Genomic DNA, 22,715 nt, shown 5'->3' on the forward strand with positions numbered 1-22,715 from the left:
GTGCTGTTATTGTCTGCTAGGTGGGCTGGCAACTGAAAAACTTGGTGAACCTCCTCCGTGGGGACCCGGCGGGCGTGACCCTGACGTTGAAGAAACGCCCACAGAGCACGCTCACCTCCACTCCGGCTCTGCTCAAGAACATGCGGTGGAAACCTTTGGCGCTGCAAGTATGACTACTCGGCTGCTTTTAACCCCCCCACAAATGTGAACATGAGTGTCTTGTGTTAGAAATAAGTCTGCAGGGACTCCAAAAACATGCAAATGTGGAGCACAATGGATTCACACCAGGCCTAAATAGCATCTGTTGTCCTACTTTGTCTAAACACATTGCTTTATTAGGAATATGTGCCAATGCCACAATGGGTACAAATGAGAGCGATGTGTGTTTTTGTAGTTTAGTCATTCTTTGAAGCACAGAGCAAAGAAAACGCACCTCCCCCCCCCTCCCTCCCCCCGAGGCCCTAAAAAGCTACAGTACATTTCGTTTCTCAGTTTTCCACCCCCTTCACTGCATCACAATCCTCGTTTAAAAGAGAGAAAATCAGAAACAGAATAATGTCATGTTTGATTGTAAGAACATTTATTTTGCTGATTTTTCAGGGCCCGGAAAGGCAATTTTGTGTTACAAATGACAGATTTATTGTTGCTTTGTGCTGATTTGATTAAACCAGCCAACTTGTAGTATCTAAAATATGGAGCGCTGTTCATTTGACTCATCCGCTCATTCAAATGATGATGTCGACCGCTCGGTCACTCACTCCGTGTAACTGTGACTTTCTCTCTTTTTTTTTTTTGTCTTCCTGCCTTACTTACTTCCACACACGTGCATGCATTCACTTCCACACATTCACTCACACGCAGCCACTGTTCCCTCAGAGCCCCGGCAGCAGCGTCGCCACACCTACCAGCACTTTAAGCACTCCGTCTCGGAGAGGAAGCTGCGCCCTGCAGGATCTTTACATCCCACCTCCTCCAGAGGAACCGTACACACCCAGGTATTTGATTTGGAAGGGTGAAGGGAATTACAAACAGAAATTGAAATGATCGCTTTTTTTTTTTTTAACCTCAAAAACCTGTTATTTGAATATTGGGCGTGTCATTTTTTTTTTTTTTAATATCCACCATATATTTATTAAAATAACGTTAATATCTCCGTAAAGGCTGAATATCCAGATCATGTTTGTGATGGCCAGTGAGCGTATGTTAATGCAAGCAAATAAAAATCAACAACACATCAGTGATTTTCATGTTCCATCATGACCATGAAGATGAACACTGGCAACTAAGTGAGTGTGTGTTGAGAGAGGGGGGGGGGGGGCTACATTTGTCCAGATGGTTGCGAGTTTTCAGTCACAAACAAAGCATGGCGTATGATTATGACATGTTGCTGATCTGCAATGATTGAATTGCTCCTTTTTTTCTGTACTGGGAGAACTTTTGATTAACGGAGTTCACTGAGGTCAAAGCAATATTGAAGATTTTCATTTTTTTGGCTCCCTTACCGATGTAAGATTAAGAATACAGTATAAAGTATTCTGTAAGAAGCCCTTTAAAGTCATTATGGATCCTGCACACTCGGCTATGAATTAGAATCATGTGATTTCTCACGGCCTATCAGCAAAGAATAATAATAATTGTCATAAGGATTAAAAAAATAAATAAAAAATCCTGCCTCTCACTTAAAGTCAGCTGGGATAGGCTTTATTTCATCTTTGACCCCCAAATAGATATGCTGTAGAATAGTGTTTCCTAATCAGTGACAAAAGGTTGCGGGAAAATATCTGATTCACTTATTTAGGCCAAAAAGTATTATTATTATTATTATTATTATTATTATTATTATTATTATTATTATTATTATTATTACGAGTAGTATTATTTTCTTAAATAAAATTTAAAAAAAACTATACATAGATATTATATATAAAATCTAGGGATGTTCGATACCACTTGAAATTTCACCCCACCGCAACCCCCCCCCCCCCAACTATTTCAAATTAAGACCCCAAAGGAGAACAAACAGTTGGTGATAATGTTTGTGTGCACAAATCTATAATTAATCTAATCCAAAATTTAATAAATCAGACAATGATGGCACAACACTCTATTTTAAGTCTTTTCTCAACCAAAAATCTTTTCTCTCTGGTTAGGGGTTACTTGGCTGATTTTTATTTTTTTTTCACAGGGGGGTACAACACTGTAAAAGGAGGGGAAAGCTGGTATTGGTACCGAATACAATTCCTGGTGTTGGTACTCGCCCATCCCAAATAAAAGCTCAACTAAAATGTAGCTTTTTTGCTAACAAACTTGCTATTAAAACTAACTGTATTCAAAATGAAATAAAAACCAACTATAATGAAAAATCCAAAACTGGCAGAAATAGTCAATTGTCCTCCACTTAATCTGGGTTTCCAGTTTTTGTGACATCTTTGTTCGTTAGTGTGCTCCAAGACAAAATGACAACATCACGTTTTTAGCAACGTTATTAATTGCTAATATGCCATTTTTTTCTTCTTCTCTTCATTTCCAATGTCTCGCAACCTTTCTCCGCAGAGATGACAAAGGCAGTCTCCAGCGTGACGACTCCCAGTCCGACCACGTCCACCACAGCAAGCGCTCCGACTCGCCAAATTCCTACCTGGACCAGGAGTGCCGCCGTCAATTCCCCCTGGTGGAGGATGACTCCATTCTGTACTGTTACGAGTACGACCAGAACCAAGAAGTGTCGTCCGTCCGCAGGGGGAGCACGCCCACCTACAGTAAGACTTTGCCGCAATCGTCATGACATGATGTATGTTTTGAGGGAGGGGAGGGGGGTTTGTGGGGGGGGGGGGGTGGGTCTGCTGCAATGTATTGAAGTTCCCTGTGCCTCGTGATCCCAGGCAGGCTCAGGCCCATCTCCATGCCGCTGGAATACAACTGGGCGGGAGATGAGGAAGAGAACCTGGCCAAGCTGAAGACAGAGAGCAGGCGAGGTGGGTGGGAGAATGAGAAAATAGGGGAGGGGGGGCTGACAGAAAGGAGCCGAGGGAGCTGATGTGATGTGAGTGGGAGGAGATCTCCTAATATCCTCACCGCTTTTTTTCACATCTCACAGCGGAAGGATGAGCCGGCCCGTCACGAGCGCAAACACTCCGGATGTCGCATCCTTCCTCCATCCTTTCCATATGTTCGTCAGCCATCGCTCGCTCGCTCGCTATCTTCCTCACTCTCAGTGTTGCTCGTTGGCGATTGGATGGGGAAAAGTGCGCGGTTGCTCCGGCAACTGTTACATTCCCTCCCAAGTTATGCATGTTTCATCGGAGACAAGGTGACAAACAGAGCGGGACGAGACTGATGTGCTTTATTTTGGTCTCAAAGGCAAAATTTGTTTCTTCTGGGGATGCTACTGACATCTTTTTAACTTTGCGCTTTTCATAAAAAGTGATAGTCTTATATTTATCTACAAGAGGCGCTATTACTAGCTTTGCAGATTTCCTGCCTGGCAACAGCTTTTCTTCACAACACGGTCATAGCATTAGGGACAGTTGCGTAATCTTGTAAGAATTAAAGTCAACCGTAAACATTTTTTGACAATAATATGTTATATGTGACCTCACTAGTCCAGCCGTTTTTATCCATTTCAGGGGGGGCGGCCATTTTGCCACTTGCTGTCGACTGAAGATGACATCACAGTTGCTCAGGGCTCAGACAATCACAGCTCACCTGTTTTCTGAAGCTGAGCTGTGATTGGTTGTTACCTGAGACCTGAGCAACAGCAAGTGGCAAAATGGCCGCCTTCTGATATTGATAAAAACTGCAGTATTTTGCTGCTCATATTCCACTACTGCAATATTACTAGAATACTGTATTTAGACGAGTGGGACTGCATAGAACATGTTATAGAAATATTTTTTTTGGACGATATAAAAACTACATTTCCCATCCAAGTCCTACCCAAAACGTTTGTCTCCTATTAGTTTCTGCTACTACTTTCTCTCATAATTTCAGTATGTACCCTTTAGATGCCATTCGTCGTCTACCTGTGTTTATTCTCGAAGTTCAGCAGATGTCCACATTGCGGTTCTTTCAACCTGCAGAAAATTCACTACTGCGTTTCGCCAGTGAAGACAAAGTCGCCGGGGGCGAGTTCCTGCTGGGCCGCAGCCTGAGTCACAGTCGGCGAAAGCTGGAGAGGGGAAGCAGCCCCACTCACTACACGCTCATCCCGGCCCTCCAGATGGAAGTTTCCCTGTCGACGTCCAGCTCCGACTCGGCCTCCCTCTACCATGTTAGAGCCCCCATCCACTTTGTTAGGGTCATCGTTAAAGTTGTAGCATGTGGCCTCAACGCTTCTATTTGACTTTGCAGGTGTTTGAGCGATCCTCGCTGCTGTCGAGGTCAAAGAAGAAGAGTAAAAGTAAGCCATGAGAGAAGGAACTCAAAATGGCCGTGTTTTTCTCCGCTCGCTCTCATGTGGGTTTTTTTTTTTTTTCTTCTGTGGTACAGTCGGAAGCCCCTTGGCCTCCATCAGCAAGCGACGGATCTCCTGCCGGGACTTGGGTCAGGGTGACTGTGAAGGCTGGCTATGGAAGAAGAAGGACGCCAAAAGCTATTTTTCTCAAAAGTGGAAGAAGTACTGGTTCATTCTGAAAGACACGTGTCTGTACTGGTACATGAACGAGGAGGTGAATGGAAAGATTTTCCTGCATGTTTTAAAGGTATCAGTTCAAGTGCTTGTTTATTAAAATTATTATTATTTTTTTTCCCCCACAGGATGAGAAAGCTGAAGGCTTTGTCAACCTTCCAGAGTTTAAGATCGATCGCGCTACGGAATGCAGGAGAAAGTTGTGAGTCATGCTTTTCTTGATTTACATTTGATTCCACCTCAAAAAAGCAAAAGTGGAAACTGATGCTTTTGGCTGAGCTCAACTCAATGTGCACAATTTGTGAACCATGCAGTCACACCCCACTTAAGCCTGGTACACATCTTACTCATTACATGATTTAGAGAATCATTTTGTTATTAATGACATTTCACTGTCAAATTTCATGTTTTTGTTTTTTTGTTTTTTTACAATCCTGCCACATATTTCACTTAATTCTGTACCACGAGGAACTTCAGTCAGGTGGTGCATTTCGTCCAAACACTCGGGTACTACGTAAAAGGAGTACATAGATAGTAGGGGTGGGAAATCTTTGAATGTCTCACGATTCGATTCGATTCAGATTTTTGGGTGTGCGATTCGATTCAGAATCGATTTTCAATTAAGAACGATTTTTGCTTCAAAATGATTTGATTGACTGATTTTTGCTTTAATTTATAGCTTTTCAAGGAATCGTAATGAACTACTCCAGTCTGACTCGCTAATGCTAATTAGTGCTCTACTTGCGGCACTTTTAAAACTCAAAACGGCTCCACGCTGCAAAAAAACAACTTTTATTGGAATAACTTGATTGTGACTTTTTCCTTCTACTCTCTAATGTGGCTACAACTTAACAGTGTATCAGACCGCGTGGAACCACACTGCCCCCAAGTGGCCAAACCGGGTACTAAATGAACAGCGCTCCCAATAAAGGCACACACAAACAAAGGGAAGACAGTATAAAATTATTTGAATAAAATCGATTTGGGGACATTTAAAATCGATTCTGAATCGTACTAAATGAGAATCGCGATTCTTATGAGAATCGTTTTTTTTGGGCACACCCCTAATAGATAGCGGAAGAAGGAGGACTGAGGGTATTCAAGTCGGACTACTGATGCCATTTGACAATTGCATGTTAGCTTAGCTACAATATGCTAACAAAGTGTTGTCATTCACGTTTCCCTTTCCCAACATGAAAGATGTACAGTATGGTGTTGAAAGCCTATTAAAAAAATAATTAGCATGTTGCATCGTGGACGAGAGCGGGAATGATTTACAGTCTTGGGTGGAGGGTACTTTTAGGAGCAAATTCCGAAGATCTACATTTGTTTTCTTATAAAGCACTAAAATGTACAAACAAAACTTCTCCCTTCAAGTTTACTCCATAAGAGAGGCAAAATATTTCATCCAGCTGTCAGTATGATGGCAAACTACACCTATGATATTAATTGGGCTATAAATATTCACTGACACGTCCCCCTTTTGCACCCACTTGATGTGACAAAAGCACTTCTGCTGTTCTGTCTCAACTGCGTCTGAGATCATGTGCCAGGTTTCTCATCTCATTCATATGCTAATGTCTCCTATACAGTATACGCCCGCCTGTTCTTTTGCGCTCACATTTTAAAATATACATTTGGCTTCAATTTCAGCGCTTTCAAGGCTTGCCATTCCAAGATAAAGACTTTCTACTTTGCGGCAGAAAATGTCGACGACATGTCCAGGTGAGTTAATGAGTCTGACAGATGTAGTATTAAACAGCTTCGTGGGTTTGCGTCATAACTTGGTTGTCCGCCCACGCGTCTCCGTCCCACAGGTGGCTGAGTCGTCTCAGCATGGCTGTGGCTGGCTTCTGTGAGCAGGACAAAATTCAGGATCAAGGCAAGTAGCGTTATTATATTTCACCTGCAAGAAGTGAACATTTATCTTCCCCCAAGATGTGTTTGTCCATTTATGAAAAAGTGAGCATGACTCACAATCTTCATATTATATTTTATTTATAGTATTTGGCGCATTTCAAAATGCTCAAAGAAAAAAATGTCAATAGATTTATATGTTCAGTTGTGCCGTATTAAGAAATGCAGCCTCAATGTGTTTTTATCCTAAGTCTTATTAATTAGGCAATATTGCCACAATTACCTTGAAAAAGTAACTTAGTTACTTTACTGATTTCTTGCTTCAAAAGGTAACTTTGTTAGTTTACTGTATTTGTTTTCTACAGTAAACAACTTTGTTACTTTATTGATTACTTTTTGTACAAAGTAACTTAGTTCCTTTTCTAATTATTTGTTTAAAAAAGTAACATTATTACATTACTGATTATTTGCTTTAAACAGTAACTTTGTTACTTTATTGATTACATTCTTTAAACAGTAACTTACTGATTATTTGCATAAAATGCAACTTAGTTATTACTTGCTTTAAAATTTAACTAATTTAGATTACTCTAAAAGTTACATTGAGCAGATTCCAACAACCCTGCTTAGCATAAAAATGATACCCGCTTTCGCCACTTATTAATTGGAAGTGCGTAATTAGTGACATTATTAAAAAAAATATATATATATATATTTTTATTATTATTATTATTTTCAGGATTTCATTTGACATTAATTTGTTACTTGCTTTTATAAAAAAAAAAAAAAAAAAGAAATTTCTAGACTTCACTTAACAAAAATACATTTTTAATAAAAAATAAAATACATTTCACTTGGCTTATTTAACTGTTAATGTAGTAATTTCAAAACTTAGGATTTATAATGTACATTTGTTTATAAATATAACAATTACATTTGGGACCTCATGCAGTTCAATCTGGTGTGACTGAATACATACTGCAGAGCCCTTTTTTTATTTTTATGTAGTGCTATTGAAGCTATGTAGGTAAATGTGTACAATAAATCGTATTTTTTTTATTTTTTTTGCTGATGCAAACTCAAAATAGTGACTGTACATCTTGAAAATGCAAATGTCTCTGTTTCCTCTTGGCATGTGAGACGAAGTCAAAGGCGTTTGTTTCGCTGCGGAGGTCTCTTGTATCACTTTTTGTATACAATTGAATGTACTTTTTGAAATGTTGCATCAGCAAAAGCACTTGAAAGGATCTGACTCATGCGGGATAGTCAACTGGAAACACTTTCTCAATTTCAAAATCCAATTCGATGCAGAGCCTCGGCTTTATGTCGCACACAAATGCTCATTTTAAGTGCAGACGACGTCATTCACCCCCCCCCCCCCCCATCCTAAATGGACCGGAAATCCTGTACCTTATCATGGTTCTATTTCAAGGAGCGTGTGTAGGAGCCAAGCAATGGTGGTGTGTGGGTGAACTGGTCTGTCATTTGATTTTTCTGAAGCTCTTACGTCACGTAAAATGAAGACTCATAACGCCTGCAGAGGACATCGCAGGGCATTCTCACATCTTTGAATTCTTTGCACTCTTTAAGTAGACCTCAAAAATCACACCTACAACGCTGCTCATTCAAATTGCTTCCTGCGCAAGGCTGTCATTTATTACTGCATGACTATTAGAAATCGGAATCATTTTTAGGTCTTATTCACGCGGTGTTAACCTTACATTTCATTTGCGTGCTTTGGTTTTCTTGTGTTTTGTCCATGAATAGATTACTGGAGTGAGAGTGACCATGAGGACATGGACATGACCTCCGTGAACAAACAGGATAGTCCACCTCCACCCTATGACACCTATCCAAGAGCATCATCGGTAAGTTTTATATTAAAAATTATGGCGTTGTAAAATGTCAAAATGAGTGCATTAATTTTGAGTTAATTTGAAGTTCCCTTTGATTAATGACCGCCCCTTACTTGGAAAGCCGCAACGCAGCAGATACAGCCACGTCAACATTGAGCAATATTAAATGTAATAATAATGCATATATTTGAGGAGACTAGGGTGAAGTGCGTAGAATGTCATAAGTTACATCATGTTAAAGATTAAATTGCTCTTAATATGAAAAAGAAAAATGCACTGAGCTGTCATGTCTTACAAATGCAGTTATGCCATCTAGTGGCAGAAAAATGACCTCAACACAAATTAATATCACATTGTTTTTTTTTTACAGTACAGTACATCTTTTTTATTTTAAGTAAATTTTATTAATTATTATTATGCATCAATGACTAAAAGATGAAGCCATGTTTCTATTAGTTTAACATTTCTTCCACTTTAATGTTAACAAGAGTTAACATTTTATTGTACATTTAGAACAGATTGAAGTCTTGCGATTAACTACAATAAAAAAATAATAATCGCCTGACATCCCTGCTGCTATTTTCGCTTTTTTTTTGTTTGATCAAAGTTTCTTATGCATTTTAAACACTTTCTTATGCTATAAAAATAAAAATAAAGTGAACATTAGAAGGAGAAAACTTTTGCATCCTAACGTAACGAGAAACTTTCTCGTTAGGATGAGAAAGTAGTCCATTGCATGCTAGCACGGGAGACCCTATAACTACATTTTCTACAATGTTCTTTCAGATTCCTTTTCTTATAATGAAGAACATAAATAGTTACTTGTTGCTAGGCAGAATTCCATTTAGCACAATTGCGTCATTCATCAGTAACTCCCATCTATTCATGTATACATTGAAAGAATTTGTTAGTAAGCGAGTGAATCAAAAACAAAGTAAGTAAAGATTGTGTAAAATGTGACAAAAGGGCCCTTTTTTTCATATTTAAAAAATAAAATAATTGTAAGCATGTTTAACCCCGATTCCATTTGAGCTGCTTGACCTCTATTTGCTTCACCTTTGGTTGCATTTAGGTGAGCCCCTTCCTGGAACCCAAACGCGGTCATTTCTCCTCATCCGACACATTCCAGTCACGTTCCTCTCACGAGGATTACCGCTCGGAGCCTCAGGAAGGCGGCGGCAGCAACAATGGCGGCATCTCCCCCGGGCAGAAGACGAGCGGCCACCGAAACTCCTGGCAAGACCAGATGGAGAGCAGCGCCAGAATGCACTTCCTCCAGGCGTATCCCATGGAAGAGCCGCTGCGATCTGATGACAGGGAACAAATGGCCATGGAGTATCGCAGGCAGTCCACGCTGCCCGCGCAGCGCAGCCTTCTACAAGAACAATACCGGGCCTTGCCCCTGCCCGTCAGGTCCAGCATCGATTCGGAGGCGGGAGGGAAACCTCGCAGCTTCACGCTACCCCGAGACAGCGGCCTCCACGCCATCCTGGCAGGCAGCGCCGGCGCGTCAGACGAGAGGGCGCCTCGACACTACCGGCTGGAGCGGCCCAGAGAAATAGGTTAGATACCTTAAGACAGTTTTTCACTGGTGTTCCACAGGGTTCAATTCTGAGGCCTCTGCTGTTTTCATTTTATCTGCTGCCTTGCTCCTAAGTGCGATGGAATTTCGTGTCTTACTTGATACACATTTGTCCGAGCAGTCCACTCGCTCTTAAACACGCTCCCCCCCCCCCCCCCCCTTTCTGCTTTTTTGTTTTCAACCCCTCTTTCGCTCCACCTCCATCGAGATGTCGCAGTGCCTTCCGGCCACGTCTGGATGCTGCAGCCAGGATGAATCCTCTCAGCCATGTTAATGTTGAACAGTGAACAGGATAAAGAAACAAGCTTGAAGGCCCTTTTTCTCCTTGTCCTCATTTATCTTTTGCTCTTATGTTCACTCCTTTTTTTGCGGGCATGGGAGGACAAACAATATGGAGGACCAAAAAGGGCAAAATAAAAAATATCTATGTATGTATAAGTGAAAAATAAAAACGGAAATAATAAATATAATTCACAAATTAAATAGAACAAATAAATAGAAATGGAAATAAAAACATTTTTTTTTTTATTCATGAAAAAATACAAGTAAAAAAGAATTTTAAAAATATTAAAATGAGACTCAAAAATGAAAACAATTAAATTACAAAATGTGAAAATAAATACATAATTGTTTTATTTCCACCTTTATTTATTTATTTGTTTATTTATAGCTTATAAGTGTAATGGCAGTGTCTTGCCATCAGAGGGCAGTGTGCATAAACTTTTACAACAAATGTTCACATACAACCAATAATTTCTCCTTAACTGGAACTGAATATCATCTCTAAATATCTGCTGTCTTCCTCCTTCACTATTGATAATATGTATCAGCCCATGGGAAAGAAAAATAACATATTGGTCTGTCTCTATTCTCTGAAGGGCGTGGACGAGACTTGAGGCTGCAGTCGGACTCTGTGGGGGATTTGTATCGCGCCCTGGAGCACACCAGTCTGTCCACCTCAGCTGACCACCGGTCAACCAGCCGCCTGGAGTACAAGCGCTCTTTTGTCCGCAGGGTTAACGACCCCTTGCTGAACGACAAGCTTCACCGCCTCCGCATCCTCCACAGTTCTCTCAACGTACCGGCACATAACTCAGGCATACTTCTCAATTCCGCTCGATAATGCTGAAGTAACGTGTGTCTCGTTTTCTTTCAGAATGTCCCCGACACAAACCGCTCGTTGGGCTTTTTAGACTAATACGTGGAAACGCTCTACTCGGGCCCCGCTGGAGATAAAAAGGCAACAGAGAACTTCATTTTCCTTCCTCCTTTTTTTCCCCACCCGTCTCCCCCTTTCAAGCACTTCTACTAAGTTACTCCCTCACATGCTTTCTGTCGTTTTCAATGATGGGAACATTTCTTGAACTGCTTGAGAGAGAGAAAAAAGAAAACGCACTTTGTGTCCCTGTCATGGACTTGATGGGGAGCTTCTTCACTGCACATGCATGGCCGTTTCCCGTCACTTTTGCTGGAGTCACGCGCAGCTGATCACATCAGATTGACTATTTTGGATGTACACTCATTTTGTTACGTTGTGTAATTATTTATCGATATTAAGTAAGTATGATGTTGCTACACACATCTTGAGGATATGTGCTGGAATACAAATAGTAAATCAAGTGCTGTGCCTCAGTGGTCGTGAATGTACATTGTACTTTTTCCAGGAAGAATGAGAGATGGGGGGGGGGGGTGAACATGTCACACTTGGCAATAAGGAAATTGTATTGTAAAATATAAAAGGGGTGGTCACAATAGTTGTCTATTTTTGTATGCATGCAGTCTCTTTTCAGTTGTGGCAAAAAAAAAAAAAAAAGAAGACGTTTTTTTTCTAAGTGTTTTGTTTGGAGAATACTGCCTCAACCTCAAGATTTTATTTTGAAAAGCTAATTTCACTACAGAAGAGATGAGGAGTCATCGTATTTATTCAGTGTTTCATGTACAAGCATGTTTTGTAATATTGTACTAAAACACATGACCATGCCATTTAACTGCACTCGTGCGCCATGTTGCCATATTGTAGCTGCAATACTTTTATTTAACGATGGAAATAAAGTATGGCGTGGGCACACAAAAGATGCGTTCTTCTCATAAAGTTGCTATTTCTAGATACGAGCCACACACGGGAGCTCAGAATAGGATGTTTTAGTCCACTAAATCAATACACTTTTTTTTTTTACCCTATGATCTTTATTTAAATAATTTATCAATAATTTATTTATAATTGTACTTTGAGCTAAAAATTTTGGGTCATCGTTCCCCATTGAAATGAATGGAAATTGCCATCAATTCAACATTTTTGTGTGTGTATTTTTTTTTTATATATATATAAATAGCACTCTCTAATATAGTACTTCATTAAAAACATAAAATAAGGCCATAATTGAAAATATTTTTATTTTTTTAACATCAATGCAACAGGCACGTGGGAGCAGTTTAATACAGACGATGATACGATGACAGAGCCGAGGAGCGGAGCATAAAGAATACATGCACCATTATCAATTGTTACATCATCATTATTATTATTATTATTATTATTATGTATCCTTATACAAAAATATTCAGTCGGGTCGTGTCTCATTGTCCTAATTTACTGGCTCCTAATTGCTTCCAAAGGGATGGAAACCTACTAATGAACATACTGTATGTTATCGTCTGACTACTTATGGAGCTCGCTTAAATAACTTAAAGTGGCAGGATATCTATTGGTAAAAAAATATGGAAAACTACACTTGTAACAACTAACGTCATGTGAACTACATAAAAAATAAAAATAAAAATAAGCCAAAATCACATAAATGACATAAACATATATTGTGTTAAAATTCAATAATGAAAATCTGTGTTTTATTTTTATTTTGTAAAGTTTAATATTTAACTACGATATATTTATATCATTTATTATCATGTATTTATAATATGATGTAATTCTTTATTTGCAGCATAACACAAGTTTAAGGTCATTAATTTATGCACATAATATTCAATTTGAAAGACACAAATGAAGAAGACCAAATGCAATTTTAATCACTCATTAGTCAGAATCATGAACATAATTATCCACAGACATTTTCACGTTGGTAAATATGATATTTATACACTGCTTACAGTTTTCCTCATTTCTCAGATCAGAAATGAAATTTGCAAAACAATAAGTATAAATAGCAAAAAAAAATAATGCTTCTTCCTGATTCTCAAAATCCTTAGCACGTCTCTCAAAAGTCAATATGACCAATGCCATCACATCTTTTTGTCATTGTGTACGAATAGCGCAGTCAAATTGCTCAGTCTTTTGTCAACATAACAGCGGTGGGATGTTCTGCTGCAATCTGCAACTTGGTGATCAATTCTGTATTCGTAATTGAAAGTTACACCTTCACACATAAATGCAATTGTAGAAACAAATTGTAGCACGAAAGAAACGGCAATGAATATAAAGTGGTTGTTTTGACTTTTTTTTTTTTTTTTTTTTACAGAAATCTTACTGCATGTTAGAAGCGAAAGTCTACGTAGTAATTACCCTCTTTGCCGTCTTTGTTGGTAGGATCTTGTATTTAACACACAACTTTATAATATGGATTCGAACCAGATAGGTTCCGAGTCCATACAGCACCGGGTTGGTGACTGGTGGGATGATTGCGAAATAAACTGACAAGAAGATCCGCGCCTCAATCGCGACATGACTCATATTGAACCTATTCTGGGCAACTTCAAATAAGGTAGCAATGCTGAAATTGAAAACGGAACATAAATGAGGCACGCATGTTTTCAGAGCAGTCGCTTGAGAATCTTTTGATAATTTCTTCGTAACTCTTAATATCTGCGCAAAGGAGAAAACAATCATCATCATTTGAGGTAAGACCAACAACCCAATCAGCAAAAGCCCAACGATATGTATATGGGACGCATTTGAACATGCGTTTTTGACCAGTTCCATGTTGACACAATATAGCTTCGGGATGACTCGTCCACAAAAACTCAGCTGCAGAGTGAGACTGAAAAAACACGCAAATGCAACGAATGGATAAAGACCCACAACTGCAATCAGTGTCGTGACCTTTGTAGGGGTCATGATGGTGTGGTAGTGCAGCGGGTAACAGATGGCGACAAAGCGGTCGTAAGCCAGAAGAGCTAATATACACAACTCTGAAGTCGCGTACGTGTGCAGGAAGTAGACTTGACTAATGCACGAGTTCACACTAATCTCGTGTGTCTTTGACAGGAGTGTGATCATAACCGGAAGCAATAGCGCGCTGCTGCCGTACATCTCATTGAGACATAACATACATGCAAAAATATTCATGGGCTGGTGCAGCTGTTTGTTTTGGCGAATGACGGAGACCAACAGTACATTTAGGAACATAGTAGCAACATAAAGCAAGAAGAAAAGAAAAAAGAACACGTGTTTGTGGCTCGCCAGGGCTGCGTACGCCGTCAAGGTGAACGTTAGCGTCGTGCTGTTCTCCATTCTGAAAGAAACTTCAAAGAGAAATGGTGATAATGTGGTAAATCATTTCAATATAGTACAAGTAGACTGCAGTAACGTCTATATTGTCATGACTCGCGGTTATAGTACCTGTGAACGTGTCATCCGCCTCCACCTAGCATGTCCTGCGCAACGACGTCTTTTTAAGCTTACTCCAGGTGGGCTTGGCTCGCTGTTCGGGTGATTCTGGCACATGGTCGAATTCCTGTTACTATGGTTACATTCCATGAGCTCCCTTGATAGGTTCTGCATGAGCACATGATTTACACTGTTCTTGATTCATTGATATACACCAGCGTTGTATCTGATAAATCACATTCGCCACAAATTAATCAAACACAAAATCAAACTATTCTCTTTTCTTTCTTTTTTTTTTAAAACAATAATATGTTGTATGTGCTCATACTAGTCTAAACCTGGCATTCTGATTAATATTGGGTTTGTGGAATATGAACTAAGCGACAAAATCCACCCGTTTTTATCCATTTCAGGGTGGCGGCCATTTTGCAACTTGCTGTCAACGCAGCAAGTACGAGCAAGATGCGAGGGTTATTGCCTGACAGAAGATATAAATGTTGTTGTTGTTGACCATTCATTGACCATGGATATTTCTCAAGTGAACCTTTTTTTTCCCCCGGAAGCTTGCGTTTTTTAGGGCGCTTTTTCTTAAAGTGGTGTTGTTGTTAGGCTAGCTAGCAATGTTAGCTAGCTGTGTGGGCTAGTGAATTGATTACTACTGAGTCGAGTTGAGTCTTGCTAACATAATACACTGGTGCGTTCGAACACACGCACTTCCAGAGCGTATTTATGAATGTGCCCTAAAAATGACATCACAACTCAGGACTCTTAACAACCTGTAGTCTGAGTTTGGTCATGTGACATTTGCAAGCTGAATTGTGAATTGGTCATTACCCAATACCTGAGCAGCTGTGATGTAATTTTTAGTCAATAGCAAGTGCTAAAATGGCCACCACCTGAGATGAATTAAAAAAAAGAAAAACGTGATTTTGCTGCTTTATTTATATTCCACAAGTGCAACATCTATCAAAATACTGTTTTAAGAATAGTGGGACTGCATAGAAAATATTAATGGAAATATTTTTTGGGGGTTTACTTCCTCTTTAAAAATAATATAAAATCAATAGCACTTAAATTCAAACTCGGTGGGAATAAATAAACAATAGCCACAAATTTAACTCTCAAATACTGTAGCTTTTCAGCACTAATACCCCTGAATATGAATACTAAAATATTAGTTATCATTTCCTTCTTGACCCGAGATTAATCAATGTTAACCTGTGTTAACAATTATTTACTCAACTCAACTTTATTTATAAAGCACTTCAAAACAACTGAATACAAAGTGCTGTACATGGAATGAAAATCAGTCATGCTGTAAAGACAGGTTAAAGAAAATAAATATATTTGTAAATATCATACAAACATATCATCCAGTTGTTGTGTATTCAGTCGGGTCGGGTCTCATTGTCCTAATTGACTGGTTCCTAATTGCTTCCAAAGGGATGGAAACCTACTAATGAACATACTGTATGTTATCGTCTGACTACTTATGGAGCTCGCTTAAATAACTTAAAGTGGCAGGATATCTATTGGTAAAAAATATGGAAAACTACACTTGTAACCACTAACGTCATGTGAACTACATAAAAAAAAAAAAAATTTTTTTTAAAAAGCCAAAATCACCCAGAGGTAAACTCTAATTGGAGTGACATAAACATATATTGTGTTAAAATTCAATAATGAAAATCTGTTTTTTTTTATTTTGTAAAGTTTAATATTTAACTACGATATATTGATATAATTTATTATCATGTATATCATCAACATTCGCCACAAATTAATCAAACACAAAATCAAATTATTCTCTTTTCTTTTTTTTTTTTTCTTTTTTTTTTTTTAAACAATAATATGTTGTATGTGCTCATACTAGTCTAAACCTGGCATTCTGATTAATATTCGGTTTGTGGAATATGAACTAAGCAACAAAATCCACCCGTTCTTATCCATTTCAGGGTGGCGGCCATTATGTCAACACAGCAAGTACGAGCAAGATGCGAGGGTTATTGCCTGACAGAAGATATAAATGTTGTTGTTGTTGACTTCTCAAGTGAACCTTTTTTTTCCCCGGAAGCTTGCGTTTTTTAGGGCGCTTTTTCTTAAAGTGGTGTTGTTGTTAGGCTAGCTAGCAATGTTAGCTATCTGTGTGGGCCAGTGAATTGATTACTACTGAGTCGAGTTGAGTCTTGCTAAATTAATACACTGGTGCGTTCGAACACACGCACTTCCAGAGCATATTTATGAATGTGCCCTAAAAATGACATCACAACTCAGGACTCTTAACAACCTGTAGTCTGAGTTTGGTCATGTGACATTTGCAAGCTGAATTGTGAATTGGTCATTACCCGATACCTGAGCAGCTGTGATGTCATTTTTAGTCAATAGCAAGTGGCAAAATGGCCGCCCCTTGAGATGAATTTAAAAAAACAAACAAACATGATTTTGCTGCTTTATTTATATTCCACAAGCGCATCATCTATCAAAATACTGTGTTTAGAATAGTGGGGTTGCATAGAAAATATTAATGGAAATATTTTTGGGGGGTTTACTTCCTCTTTAAAAATAATATAAAATCAATAGCACTTTCGTTCAAACTCGGTGGGAATAAATAAACAATAGCCACAAATTTAACTCTCAAATACTGTAGCTGTTCAGCACTAATACCCCTGAATATGAATACTAAAATATTAGTTATCATTTCCTTCTTGACCCGAGATTAATCAATGTTAACCTGTGTAAACAATTATTTACTCAACTCAACTTTATTTATAAAGCACTTCAAAACAACTGCATACAAAGTGCTGTACATGGAATGGAAATCAGTCGAGCTGTAAAGACAGGTTAAAGAAAATAAATATATTTGTAAATATCATACAAACATATCATCCAGTTGTTGTGTATTCAGTCGGGTCGGGTCTCATTGTCCTAATTGACTGGTTCCTAATTGCTTCCAAAGGGATGGATAACCTGCTAATGAGCATACTGGATGTCTTCATCTGACAACTTGTAGCCATGGAGCTCTCTTACGTATTAAATAATAATTTATTATAATAATTTATTGGTAAAAAAAAATTAAAAAAAGATGTAACAAATATGAAGAAGAAAAAACTCTTGCAACAGCTGTTATGATGTGAACAAGACTAAAATGGCCGAAATGAACCCAGAAGTAAACTAGAACTGAGGTGATATAAGCAAATTGAAGAATTCAGTTTGGTTAAATAATTATGAAAGCTGCCTGCGATACATTTTGTAACATTTTGTAACATTTGCTTAACTTTCAACCACAGTATTGTAGCCTCATGTTATGTACATAACATGCTCATTGTCAGACAGTGTCGCTTGACCTTACTTCATGGATCATACTCATAAACACTGAGGTGTGTTGGGATTTTAGCTTGTAAATTTTCTGTCTGGTGCAATCTCTCTTTCTCCGCAGCATATCACAAGTATAATATCATCCATTAATGCACCTAATATTCCATTTGAAAAATACAAAGAAGACAGTTAGGCAAAATGCAATTTTAATCATACATTTATTCTTTAACTTAAACATTTAAGATATAGTGGCCAGTGTATCATAAATAAAAGTTTTCACATTGGTAAAAAAAAAAATATTGTTTCGTACAATAAATACAAAGTAAATTAAAAATGCATGAGTTATATCTGAAAGTCATTATTTCAGATGAGAGGCAGGCTTGAGGAAATAAATATCGATGAGTTAACAACACACATGTCGATTTGTGACACAACAAACTAGAATAACAAAATTCCAGATCATAAAATGCAAACAACTGCAAAGCAAAATAGACGTTATACATAGATACGCACATTAACATGTAATGAAGACAGAAACCCCAAGATAAGGGTAACCTGAGGCGGTACAGAAATCCCACAACGCATCTGAGACCGACATATTGTATACACATTAATATCAAACTGTAGCAAAAAATTACAACACTAATTAAAAAAGAAACTGCAGCTCACGAATATCATCACACAAGGCAGGATACAATTCATAAGATAAGTAAAAGAGTGGCTGTTTTCTTCTTCTTCTTTTTTTTTTTACATAATATTTGCTGCTTGTATATCCATTGCAATTACCTTTTTTGTTATCTTTGTTGGTAGGATCTTGTATTTAACACACAACTTTATAATATGGACTCGAACCAGATAGGTTCCGAGTCCATACAGCACCGGGTTGGTGACTGGTGGGATGATTGCGAAATAAATTGACAAGAAGATCCGCGCCTCAATCGCTACATGACTCATATCGAACCTATTCTGGGCAATTTCAAAAAAACAGGCTATGGAAAAATTTAAAACAGAACATAAATGCGGCACACACGTTTTAAGAGTTTTAACTTGAGAAGATTTTGATAGTTTTTTAGTAACTCTTATTATTTGTCCATAGGAGAAAAAAATCATAACGAGCTGAGGGGCGTTAAACACTAACATAAGCGCAAGTCCGGCCGTACCTATATAGGGTGGAATGAAACAAGCGTTTCTGACCAGTTCCATGTTGACACAATATAACTTCGGGATGACTCGTCCACAAAAACTCAGCTGCAGAGTGAGACTGAAAAAACACGCAAATCCAACGAATGGATAAAGACCCACAACTGCAATCAGTGTCGTGACCTTTGCAGGGGTCATGATGGTGTGGTAGTGCAGCGGGTAACAGATGGCGACAAAGCGGTCGTAACTCATAAGAGCTAGTATGGCAAACTGCGAAGTCGCGTACGTGTGCAGGAAGTAGACTTGACTAATGCACGAGTTGACACTAATCTCGTGTGTCTTTGACAGGAGGATGATCATAACCGGAATCAATAGCGCGCTGCTGCCGTACATCTCCATGAGACATAACATACATGCAAAAATATTCATGGGTTGGTGCAGCTGTTTGTTTTGGTGAATGACGGAGACCAACAGTACATTTAGGATCGTAGTAGCAACATAAAGCAAGAAGAAAAGAAAAAAGAACACGTGTTTGTGGCTCGCCAGGGCTGCGTACGCCGTCAAGGTGAACGTTAGCGTCGTGCTGTTCTCCATTCTGAAAGAAACTTGAAAGAGAAATGGTCAACTATTTAAATACAGCATAAGCTAAGTAGACTGCAGTAGCTTCTAGATATTGTCATGGTTCGGCATACCTGTGGTGGATATCGTCCGCTCCACCGAACATGTCCTGTGCAAGGACGTCTTTTTAAGCTTACTCGAGGTGGGCTTGGTTCGTTGTCGATTCTGGCACATGGCTGGATTCTTGTTACTATGGTGCCTTAATCCCCAAGCTTCCTCCACACATCTTTCCTGCATGAGAGCTTGGTTTACACTATTCTTGGGTTACTGTGCAACAATATCTACTGTATCACAATATCTGCCACAAATCATTTTTGGAACACACAAAATCATACCATTTTCTCATATCCGGCTGTGGATGGAAATACAGAATATCTGAGTAGTTATAGTCATGAAACAACTAAGCTCACTCACATCAGAATTTGGTCAATTTAATTTTTTTTTTCTCAAAAAATCTAAACTACGAACGAGTCCAGCCACTTAGCAAAACAAAAGATAAAATAATAGTAAATAATACAATAATAAGTAACAAAATATAGTAAATAATGTAATTATATTAATAGAATTATTGACAATAATATGTTCTATGCAGCCCCGCAAGGCTAAATATGGTATTCTGGTTAATATTGTGTTAGTGGAATATAATTTAAGCAGCAAAATCCAGCCGTTTTTATCCATCTCAGGTGGCGGCCATTTTGTCACTGTCGACTGAAGATGACATCAATGTTGCTCAGCTCTCAGATCACAACCAATCACAGCTCAGCTTGAAAAAAACAGGTGAGCTGTGATTGGTCATTGCCTGAGACCTGAGCAACATGCAAGTGCAAGTGGCAAAATGGCCGCCACCTAAGATGGATAAAAACGGCTGGATTTTGCTTCATAACCCATATTCCACAAATGTAATAATAATCAGAATGTCAGGTTTAAGCTAGTGAGGTCACATATAACACATTATTGTCAAGAAATGTTTAAGGTTGACTACTAAAATGAATAAATACAAATACAAGACGAATTGCTGAGAATTGGACACAGTTACTTAAACTCAATGTCCGCTACAAACAAAGACAGCGACCCCCCCCCCCCCGCCCTATTTAAAACTATGAGCGGCGATCGAAGGCTATTATCTTCCGTGATAAGAGCGCAAAGAAGCTAGATGCTACGCTAACCGCCATATGCGTTTCAACTGTCGTATACAATGCAATGCATGGTGGTTTTGCAGACAGATATGAATCTTAAGTTAAAGAAATAACTGGTATTTAAGTATTTAGGCAATGAATTACAGACTGATGTAAATAGAAAGCATAGTTAGTAGGGTAAGTAAAATTGCCAATGGCTAGCTAATAAGTTGGCCCTAGTAGTTTACCGCGGTGGTCCGTTCAGGCCAGAATTGAATTGAATTGCTGACATGTCACATTATTATCAATATATGTTATCATCTGTGCTTTGCTCACACACACACAAAATCTCTGCGATGGGGAATCGACAATTTAATGAAACTAATTGATGAGGTTATGCTCTTTAGTTTTAGTTTTTAGCTTTCTGCATACAAGGGGAGGACACAGGCCTGAGTGACAAAGTCTAATCATTCAGTAGTACACTAACTAAAAACCTCTAAATACGCAACTCATGTATACCTCAAATTTTGAGTTTTTGCATATGAAAGTGAAAAACTATGTGAAGTCAACTTTTCGTTAAGAATGTAATGATTTCATAAAGTAAGAATCTTTAATGATTACAGTGATGCTGTATTTGTTTGATGACTCGCTATTTCCTGCACACATGATACAGTTTCAACATGCTCATTAGGGCCTATTAGTCAACTGTGTTTTCACTCCTCTTGAAGGCAATTAGCCCCCAGTGTGTTGGACACCGCCTGGAGAATAAAAGTGATGGATGGCTTGAAAACAAAAGTTGGGCTCCCTTTGGAGACAGCTGATGTAACATCGATGAAACTGTCTCCAAAGGCCAGTGATCTTTGAACCGAGCAAAATAACTGGAATCTTTCATAGCTTTTATTTCTTTGTGATACTTTTAATACCGTTTAATTGATTCATATATATATATATATATATATATATATACATACAGTATATATACTGTGTATATACATGTATATATATATATTTATATATAAATATGTATATAAAAATATGTATGCCAAATTGGTAATTTTTGTCTCATGACATCGTCACAAGATGGCTGCAGTTGTCTTGTTTCTTTAAATTAGATTAAGAAAAGCATGTTGTCGAGGGATGCTGATCATTTACTCAAATGATCAGTTTGCTGCTTCTTATTACTGTTATTCCTCCCCTTAGAACAAAACACAGCCAAACCCTGACCAATCCTCATTTCAGAGCAAAACATCCGCAAGAACGGACCATGTCTTGTTACCGTGTGGTGATTTGGACCCTCTTGTTTGTCTTACTGCTAAATGGTAAGTGCACGTCTCTTCCCATTTTGTTTGCTTTTGCGACTTAAATATGAAGCATCTGTGTGATTTCAGTTGTTGATAATGAGGCTGCCTCCTTCCCATGGTCCTGCCCCAGCTTGAAAGGAGTTTGTAGAAAAGTTTGTCTACCAACAGAGCTATTCTTTGGACCTCTGGGTTGCGGAAAAGGCTTCCTGTGAGTGATGCTCTTCCCAATCCCGAAAACGTGGACTTGTACTTGTTCATAAAAGATCAAATGTTATTTCTCTTTTTAACTTCTAGATGCTGCGTGTCTCATTTCCTATGAGCGCTGTCGGATTGGATACGAGCCAGGGAGGCCATGAGGAGAACATTTCACAGTTATGATCCTTGTATTAACTTGCTGTAGCTTTTTGCTGTGTTCTAACTTGGCTCAAACTGTTGACATGGAGTAAAATATGGCATTGAACATCACTGCTTGCTTGATTTAATTGTTTTCTTTTGGATTACCAGGAAAAAAAAAGGTAGTGACGGTACAAAATACCCATTTGTGTGGCTAAATTAAAAAAACAAAACTGTGTGAATTAAAATCGCTAAATATTATCTTTGTAAAAGCTTTGCATTGGCTTGCATCTCGTTTTTACGACTTGAGTGCAGAAATGTTGAGCATCCTCAGTCTGGAAGATAATGTAAGTCATGCTAGCTTTCATAATAGGCCGTGCAAAGAAAACACATTCTCAGACAATCCT

The 22,715-nt window shown here is 38.5% G+C and overlaps 3 protein-coding genes and 1 long non-coding RNA gene across 6 annotated transcripts in view; 2 read left to right on the plus strand and 2 right to left on the minus strand.

Moving 5' to 3' along the window:
• LOC147160982 (connector enhancer of kinase suppressor of ras 2-like) overlaps positions 1-11,995 on the plus strand; it is a 28,005-nt gene extending 16,010 nt beyond the window's left edge. For 2 of the 3 annotated variants that reach the window (XM_086098837.1, XM_086098839.1), the window contains exons 9-22: positions 21-167; positions 862-995; positions 2,554-2,759; positions 2,883-2,975; positions 4,080-4,270; positions 4,351-4,399; positions 4,489-4,667; positions 4,756-4,829; positions 6,281-6,352; positions 6,445-6,509; positions 8,252-8,352; positions 9,413-9,902; positions 10,801-11,000; positions 11,079-11,995. In XM_086098837.1, coding sequence (XP_085954963.1) covers positions 21-167; positions 862-995; positions 2,554-2,759; positions 2,883-2,975; positions 4,080-4,270; positions 4,351-4,399; positions 4,489-4,667; positions 4,756-4,829; positions 6,281-6,352; positions 6,445-6,509; positions 8,252-8,352; positions 9,413-9,902; positions 10,801-11,000; positions 11,079-11,120 — 2,043 coding nt within the window. In that variant the 3' untranslated portion in view covers positions 11,121-11,995. The remainder of the gene's footprint in view (positions 1-20; positions 168-861; positions 996-2,553; positions 2,760-2,882; positions 2,976-4,079; positions 4,271-4,350; positions 4,400-4,488; positions 4,668-4,755; positions 4,830-6,280; positions 6,353-6,444; positions 6,510-8,251; positions 8,353-9,412; positions 9,903-10,800; positions 11,001-11,078) is intronic. The other variant, XM_086098838.1, reaches the window with a different exon arrangement.
• A 1,012-nt stretch (positions 11,996-13,007) lies between these two features.
• On the minus strand, positions 13,008-14,616 carry LOC147160983 (olfactory receptor 52Z1P-like). Its single transcript, XM_086098642.1, has 2 exons — positions 14,499-14,616; positions 13,008-14,401 (listed from the first exon to the last, which is right to left on the minus strand). Exon 2 carries the CDS (start codon positions 14,388-14,390, stop codon positions 13,428-13,430), a length of 963 nt encoding a protein of 320 aa, XP_085954768.1. The 5' UTR covers positions 14,391-14,401; positions 14,499-14,616; the 3' UTR covers positions 13,008-13,427.
• Positions 14,411-22,183, plus strand: LOC147160984 (uncharacterized). Its single transcript, XR_015097401.1, has 3 exons — positions 14,411-14,427; positions 21,875-21,993; positions 22,063-22,183. It is a non-coding gene; the product is annotated as an uncharacterized LOC147160984 (long non-coding RNA).
• LOC147160985 (olfactory receptor 52Z1P-like) lies at positions 18,368-19,538 on the minus strand. Its single transcript, XM_086099046.1, has one exon. The coding sequence runs from the start codon at positions 19,533-19,535 to the stop codon at positions 18,549-18,551; it is 987 nt and encodes a 328-aa protein (XP_085955172.1). The 5' UTR covers positions 19,536-19,538; the 3' UTR covers positions 18,368-18,548.
• Positions 22,184-22,715: the final 532 nt, after the last annotated feature.

This window comes from Leptonotus elevatus, chromosome 16, assembly GCF_054856555.1.
Source record: "Leptonotus elevatus isolate MCC_2025b chromosome 16, RoL_Lele_1.0, whole genome shotgun sequence".
NCBI classification, from domain to species: domain Eukaryota; kingdom Metazoa; phylum Chordata; class Actinopteri; order Syngnathiformes; family Syngnathidae; genus Leptonotus; species Leptonotus elevatus.